At 38.2% G+C, this 8,218-nt stretch overlaps 1 protein-coding gene across 1 annotated transcript in view; it reads right to left on the bottom strand.

Annotated features, from left to right (window-relative positions):
• LOC148954736 (uncharacterized) overlaps positions 1–4,422 on the bottom strand; it is a 102,797-nt gene extending 98,375 nt beyond the window's left edge. Inside the window, exon 1 of the mRNA XM_089087229.1 lies at positions 4,405–4,422. Within this exon, the coding sequence (XP_088943355.1) occupies positions 4,405–4,406 (2 nt within the window). The 5' untranslated portion in view covers positions 4,407–4,422. The remainder of the gene's footprint in view (positions 1–4,404) is intronic.
• Between the last annotated feature and the right edge of the window lie 3,796 nt (positions 4,423–8,218).

Here is an 8,218-nt window from a genome sequence, read left to right as displayed (position 1 = left end):
TCTGGGCGGCACTTGAGGGCCGATTGGTCCTTTGGGAGCCCGTCGGACCTTTGGGGTTGGGGTAGAGGGATCGGAACCCTTTGGGGGCTCGGGGAGGGCGTTTGGGGGTCTGAGGGGGCCCTTGAGCACCGATTGGTGTTTTGGGAGCCTGGGGGACCTTGGGGGACTGAGGGAGGGCCTTTGGAAGCCTGGGGAGGGCCTTTGGGTGGCCCGGGGATGGCCTTTGGGGGTCTGAGGGGGTCCTTGAGCACCGCGTGGTGTTTTTGGAGCCGGGTGGCCCTTTGAGACCTTGGGGGCCTTTGGGGGCCGGGGGTGGGCATTTGGGGCACAGGGAGGGCCTTTGGGGCACAGGTAGAGCAGTTGAGGGCCTGGGGGACATTTGGGGACCGGTGGAGGGCCTTTGGGATCCCGTTGGTCCTTTCGGGAGCTCGATGGGCCTTTGAGGGGCCCGGGGATGGCCTTTGGGGGTCTGGGTGGGCCTTTGGGGGCTCCGGTGACCCTTTGAGAGCTTGGGGGGCCTTTGAGGACCGGGGGCTTCCTTCGGGGCACAGGGAGGGCAGTTGAGGGCCTGGGGGACATTTGGGGACCGGTGGAGGGCCTTTGGGATCCCGTTGGTCCTTCGGGAGTTCGATGGGCGTTGGGGGGCCCGGAGGATGGCCGTGGGGGGGCGGGGGGTGCGTTTGGGGGCTCCGGTGGCCCTTGGAGAGCTGGGGGGGCCTGTTAGGACCGGGGGCTTCCGTGGGGGGTGGGGTGGGGTATGAGAAGCCTTTGGGGTTGGGGTAGAGGACCTCACAACACTGTTATAATACAACTTGTGTATTATAACGACCACACTCAAAACCTCTTCAAAAATCTCTTCAAAAATCACCTTTTAAAATGTCTCTATCTGTTTCGCCGAAATAGTTCCATAAAATAGCTAAAACGGTTTCGCCAAAATTATCCCTAAACGGAGTTTCGGCATGTTCCTTTTGTTTGGCATCTCTGCGCTAATGCATTTCAAATTATTTGGAAACCTTTTCGCGCGCTAAGATCAAAACGTCTGCTCGGAAACGATTCTCTTGTTAGAAACAACAAATTAATTTCCCTTTCATGAATCAATTCTCTTTAGAACAACAAATTAATTCCCCTTTCGTGTCAATCAATCAATCATGACATCATGTGTGATCAAAACTGTTTCTCGGTGACAATTCTGGTCGAACTCCAAAGACATTAATTAACTTGACGTCATCTGTCAGACACTCCCTGGAAACAATTTGATTAATGACTGCCAACTCTAGACTGACCAGAAAAGAAAGTTGGCTCGGAAATGACAACAACATTGATCCCATTAACCACGTGTTCTCTCTAATTACTCTATTCAAAACAACAACAACAACATTGACCTTGACCTTCGTTGAGAGCGTGCCAAAAACACACCTGGAGAACGAGGTCATTGACCCCATTACGCAATCATTCTCACTAATGACTCTATGCCCATATAAGGAGTCCCGTCCGGAGTAGCACCCCCATCTCTACTTACATTGTCAAAGTAGAAAGTAACATAGGCCGGTGGTGTCTCGGTGACTGAAAGCCATGAGAGCCACTCCTCTCTTTTTTAAATGGAAAATTCTTTCACATGGATGCAATGCATTGTTTTTTTTTTCGTTGTATACTGAATTTGCTCAAATTTTACGCTTATTGATCACAACTTTGCTCACTCTCGACTGTTCTTTGCATTTTGTTTTGGTTTATTGGCTGTCTTTCCTTGATCATAGACAATCATGAAGGGGCGCCAATTCACGAGTATTTAAGGAGGGCAACTACTTTTCTTAAATATTTTTATGAAGGTGCAAAAAAATGTATTTTTCAAAATCTAGGGGTTGGATCAATATTGCTTTTTTTTCTACATTATACACAAATATATTTCCAAGTCGAGACGGATGACTGCTCCCGGCACCTTCTATATTGGCAACCCTATAATCATCTTTGCACTTGCTCTTTTTCAAAACATTAAATAAAAAAACCAGCTTTTTTTTTAACTGAAAGTATGGAACGACGTTAAAACTTAAAACGAACAGAAATTATTCCGTATATGAAAGGGGCTGTCCCCTCCTCATCGCCTCGCTCATTACACTAAAGTTTTTATTGTTTAAAGAAAAATAAAGTTGTGAGAAAGTTAAACTTTAGCGCAAAGAGCGAGGCGTTAAGGAGGGGACAGCCGCTTTCGTATACGGAATAATTTCTGTTCGTTTTAAGTTTTAATGTCGCTCCTTACTTTCAGTTAAAAAAACTTGTTTTTTATTTAATTTTTGAAAGTTTTTGAATTGATGCAAGTTTTGGTTTTGGCTCACCGTACGTGAATAATAAAAACAAAATTTGCATATTAATTTTACTTTTACTTGTTTTTCTCGAAACTTGTTTAATTTATTTACGAACGTTTTAGTAGTAATAAATATACGTAACTTACGAATTAACTTACATAACGAACTTCTATGTTAATATTTTTTAATACGTATATTAGGGGGTTCACTCCCTAGTCAATACCTTGCTCTTTACGCTAAAGTTCGAATTTGGTTCCAATTCTTTAAAAATGACCTCTTAATCACAAAGGCCGTTAATTAGAATAAATAAATCTTATGAAAGTTCTGAAACATCTTTGGCTTAACGAGCGAGGTATTGAATAAGGGATGAACCCAATCATATACGTAATATTTTCTGTTCGTTTTAGTTTTGCTTTTCCTCCTTACTTTCAGTTGAAAAACTTGTTGTTTTTTTTTATTTAATTTATGATCTTTTTTTTAATAATGCTGGGAAATCCGGCGCCCCCTTCATAGTAATTTCCCTCCCCCATGAAAACTTCCTCCATGGAAAGATTCTCCAACATAACCCCAGACCCTCCCACCCCAACAAAAAAATCCCCCATGAAAACGTCTGTATAGTTCCCAATAACCAATACTATATGGTAACATTGGGTAAAGTTCACAACTTTTAGCCCTCCCCCCGGAGACTTCGGGGGATTAAGTCATCCTAAAAGCCATAGTTATCTTATTTTCGACTATGCTGAACAAAATGGCTATCTCAGAATTTTGACCGGGTGACTTTGAACAAAAATGAGCGTGGAAGGGGGCCTAGTCACCCTCCATTTTTTTGTCAATTAAAAAGGGCACATATATATATATATATATATATATATATATATATATATATATATTTATATTTATATATATGTATACTATATATAATATATAGACTAATAGTGTGATATACTATCTCTCACCCAGATAGAGGACACTGGCAAACGTCAACTTTTGGACGAATGTTAAACAAGTCTATGAGGAGTGTGCAAACTATTGCAGCGCTTTGGAGTGTAATTAATTCGTTATATATATATATATATATATATATATATATATATAAAAAAAAAAAAAAAAATATATATATATATATATATATATATATATATATATATATATATATATATATATATATATATATATATATATATATATATATATATATATATATATATATATATATATATATATATATATATATATATATATATATATATATATATATATATATATATATATATATATATATATATATATATATATATATATATATATATATATATATATATATATATATATATATATATATATATATATATATATATATATATATATATATAGCCTACTATATAATGAACCTTTCTGGAGTAGAAAGCTGAGAATAATAATAACAGTAGGGCCTACTATTATAAACTTAATTGCTAAAATCTTCAATTGGAACCCCCTCCTCCTTGTTTCCCTCTTATGCCTTAGTAAGCAGAGGCAAATCTTCAGCATTTTTATTGGTGTGAGGGGGAGGGCAAGAGGGTTACATATCCGTATAGTCAAGGGGCATGGAATCTATAATAATTTTTTCCACATTATTGGAGGGGCAACTGCTCCCCTTGCCCCCTTCGAAAGAGATGCTCCTATTAGTAAGATTGGGGTATACACTAGAAACATATTAGAGAAGGAGAAGTTTCTGATTATTGATCAAATTTAGGTGATTCTGTAAGAAAAAATCTAATTATTCTCAGAGTTCTAGCTATTTAAGTGCACATATATGAAGCCATGTATGGCCTTTTATTGCACATATAACAAAAAGACTGATATCCATCAACTGTCTGTGTAAAGTACAGTATATTCTATTTCTAATGTTGCTCAATTTAGACAGGTACCATAATTCTGAATTTTGGCGATGGTTGGTATACTTATTTAAGTCTCGATTAAGGCAGACAGCATAAATAGTCTAAAATGCTGTTAAAACTGAATTTTTTTACCATTCAAACTAGCAAATAGATTCCCACAGATAAATGTTGTTGCAAAGCACTCTGTTTCAGAAGAAGGAGTTTAATAACAAACAGCTACTTACATTATAACTCTTCGGCCACAATTCCACTTATGATCACCGATTTATGTCCGGGACCATATATACATATAGGCTCTGGGTTGTTTTACTTAACTCCGCCCAGGCACAATTACACGCGAAGAATTAATTAATAAAGAAGAGATGCATCTTATGGTGAAATCGTGAAGAGAATTTTTCCCTGGTCAAATATGCCTTGATTTGACACCCTTTAATTGGAAAAAAGAAACTGTTAAATTTGGTGGTCATTACCCGTTAAGGGATATTATATGAACTAACCCCTGGGACATTTTGTAATACTTTATTTTTATTTTTAAATATGGGATCCTTTTTTAAAATAGTATCACAAATAGGATCAATATTTATATTCCCAGTATCTCTATTAATAGATAAACCTGCAAAAATATGTTTTTTAATTGCTAATGGTTCAAGAGCCCATTGCGTAAAACCTTTATCTTAGGCAGCGCCCTAGCGCTGCCTAAGTAAAGAACGATGTGGGCACAAAGTGTTTTTTTTTCCTAAACACCCGGGCACTTCGTATCGAAGGAGTTGTCGTAGAAACTTCGAAAAAGGCTCATTCGATTGGAAATTCAAAGGGCTAGCGCCCATTTTTATAGTCGAAAGTGATTGGAGGGCAACTATTCCCCCCCCCCCCACGCCCATTATTCCCCCAAACATATCCAATCAAAATTTTGATATAGCAATTTTATTCAGCGTAGGTTAGTTGATTTCCAGATAGAAAATATGTTTTTGAGGAGGAGACTCCCCCACAACCCTCAGGACAAGGGTTTTAAGTTATGTCCTGGGGACATATAAGGTTTTTATAGAAGGCGTTGTCGTAGAAACTTCAAAAGGGGTTCATTCGATTGTAAATTCAAAGGGCTAGTGCCCTTTTTAATAGTCGAAAGTGATTGGAGGGCAACTAAACCCCTCACCATGGCCATCATTCCCCCTACACATCCAATCAAAATTTTCAGATAGCTGTTTTGTTCAGCCTAGTTGATTTCCAGATAGAAAATATATTTTTGAGGAGGACACTCCCCACAACCCTCAGGGCAAGGGTTTTAAGTTATGCCCTTGGGGCATATAAGGTTTTTATAGAAGGCGTTGTCGCAGAAACTTAAAAAAAACTCATTCATTTGGAAATTGAAGGGACTAGTACCCTTTTTAATAGTCGGAAGTCATTGGAGGGCAACTAGCCCCCCCCCTCCCACGCCAATCATTCCCACAAACGCGTCCAATATAAATTTTGAGATAGCCATTTTGTTCAGCGTAGTTGATTTCCAGATAGAAAATATGTATTTAAAGAGGATACTCCCCCATAGCCCTCAGGGCAAGAGTTTAAGTTATGCCCTGGGAGCATATATGGTTTTCATAGAAGGCGTTGTCCTAGAAACTTCAAAAAAGGGCTCATTCGATTTGAAATTCAAAGGGCTAGTGCCCTTTTTAACAGTCGAAATTGATTAGCACTATTTTTTGTTGTTGTTGTTGTTTAGGCCAGGGCACTTCGTATCGAAGGAGTTGTCGTGGGAACTTCGAAAGAGGCTCATTCGATTGAAAATAGAAAGGGCTGGTGCCCTTTTTAATAGTCGAAAGTGATTGGAGGGGAACTAATCCCCCTTCCACTCCCACCCTCCGACGCCCACCCTCCCATTTGCCCATTATGTTTAAAAACTAAATGTTGCCTTAAGATTAAATCAAAATGCACTGTGATAATGCTAATTCCCAGTAAGGCATCTTAGTAGTATCCCAAGAACGCCTGAGGGTATTATGTTCAAACTTTCGGGGCTACTTCTGCTCTTGAAATTTAAGCAAATCATTTGCACATTAGGGACGTTGGGGTAAAGTATAGCATATATTAAATAAGTAACCTAACCGAAAGTCTTTTTGCCCCTTCAACCCTAAAAAACTAAAGTTTATATCTTTGTCACGGAGCGAGCAACACCTCACAAGCAGCGGATCCTGTTTTTTATGTAGCGTTTCGGTCTTTCTCGATGCAGTCATTCTCGCGTATTTCCGGATTCTTAACAGGTACCCGTTGCTGTTAGCGAAAATTTAAAAAAAAAACAAGTTTTTTTTTAATTGAAAGTAAGGAGCGACATTAAAACTTAAAACGAACAGAAATTATTCCGTATATGAAAGGGGCTGTCCCCTCCTCATCGCCTCGCTCATTACGCTAAAGTTTTTATTGTTTAAAGAAAAATAGAGTTGTGAGAAAGTCAAACTTTAGCGCAAAGAGCGAGGCGTTAAGGAGGGGACAGCCGCTTTCGTATACGGAATAATTTCTGTTCGTTTTAAGTTTTAATGTCGCTCCTTACTTTCAGTTAAAAAAAACTTGTTTTTTATTTAATTTTTGAACGTTTTTGAATTGATGCAGGTTTTGGTTTTGGCTCACCGTACGTGAATAATAAAAACAAAATTTGCATATTAATTTTACTTTTACTTGTTTTTCTCGAAACTTGTTTAATTTATTTACGAACGTTTTAGTAGTAATAAATATACGTAACTTACGAATTAACTTACATAACGAACTTCTATGTTAATATATTTTTAATACGTATATTAGGGGGTTCACCCCCTAGTCAATACCTTGCTCTTTACGCTAAAGTTCGAATTTTGTTCCAATTCTTTAAAAATGACCTCTTAATCACAAAGGCCGTTAATTAGAATAAATAGATCTTATGAAAGTTCTGAAACATCTTTGGCTTAAAGAGCGAGGTATTGAATAAGGGATGAATTCAATCATATACGTAATATTTTCTGTTCGTTTTAGTTTTGCTTTTCCTCCTTACTTTCAGTTGAAAAACTTGTTGTTTTTTTTATTTAATTTCTGATCTTTTTTTAAATAATGCTGGGAAATCTGGCGCCCCCTTCAAAGCAATTTCCCTCCCCCATGAAAACTTCCTCCATGGAAAGATTCTCCAACATAACCCCAGACCCTCCCCCCCCCCAACAAAAAAATCCCCCTTGAAAACGTCTGTATAGTTCCCAATAACCAATACTATATGGTAACATTGGGTAAAGTTCACAACTTTCAGCCCTCCCCCCGGAGACTTCGGGGGATTAAGTCATCCTAAAAGCCATAGTTATCTTATTTTCGACTATGCTGAACAAAATGGCTATCTCAGAATTTTGACCGGGTGACTTTGAACAAAAATGAGCGTGGAAGGGGGCCTAGTCACCCTCCATTTTTTTGTCACTTAAAAAGGGCACTAGAACTTTTAACTTCGGTTCCAATGAGCCCCCCCCCTCACGATATTCTAGGATCACTGGGTCGATACGATCACTCCTGGAAAAAAAAAATAAAAATAAAATAAACACGCATCCATGATCTTTCTTCTGGCAAAAAAATGCAAAATTCCACATTTTTGTAGATAGGAGTTTGAAACCTCTACAGTAGGGTTCTCGGATACGCTGAATCTGATGGTGTGTTTTTTATTAGGGTCCTATAGCTTTTTGTGGGCCTTTCCTCTTTTTTCGAAAATCAGCCAAATTTTCTCAGGTGCGTAACTTTTGATGGGTAGGACTAAATTTGATGAAACTTATATATTTGAAATGAGCATTAGAATTCGATTCTTTTGATATATCTATTGGTATCAAAATCCCGTTTTCTAGAGTTTCGGTTACTATTGAGCCGGGTCGCTCCTTACTTACTGTTCGTTACCAAGAACCGTTTGATATATCCAATTTGTATTATAATTCGGTAACCAATTTTTCGATAACCAATAAATAAAAAAACTGTGAAAGACTGAATGATGGCAAAAAGAGACATCAAAGAGATATAATAAATATTGCCATATAGTGGAAAGAAGCATGAGAA

Source organism: Artemia sp. Qi Xiang Cuo, chromosome 3 (genome assembly GCF_049724085.1).
Source record: "Artemia sp. Qi Xiang Cuo chromosome 3, ASM4972408v1, whole genome shotgun sequence".
NCBI classification, from domain to species: domain Eukaryota; kingdom Metazoa; phylum Arthropoda; class Branchiopoda; order Anostraca; family Artemiidae; genus Artemia; species Artemia sp. Qi Xiang Cuo.
The sequence above is the reverse complement of the archived record's forward strand: the minus strand, read 5'-3'. Positions and strand labels throughout refer to the sequence as shown.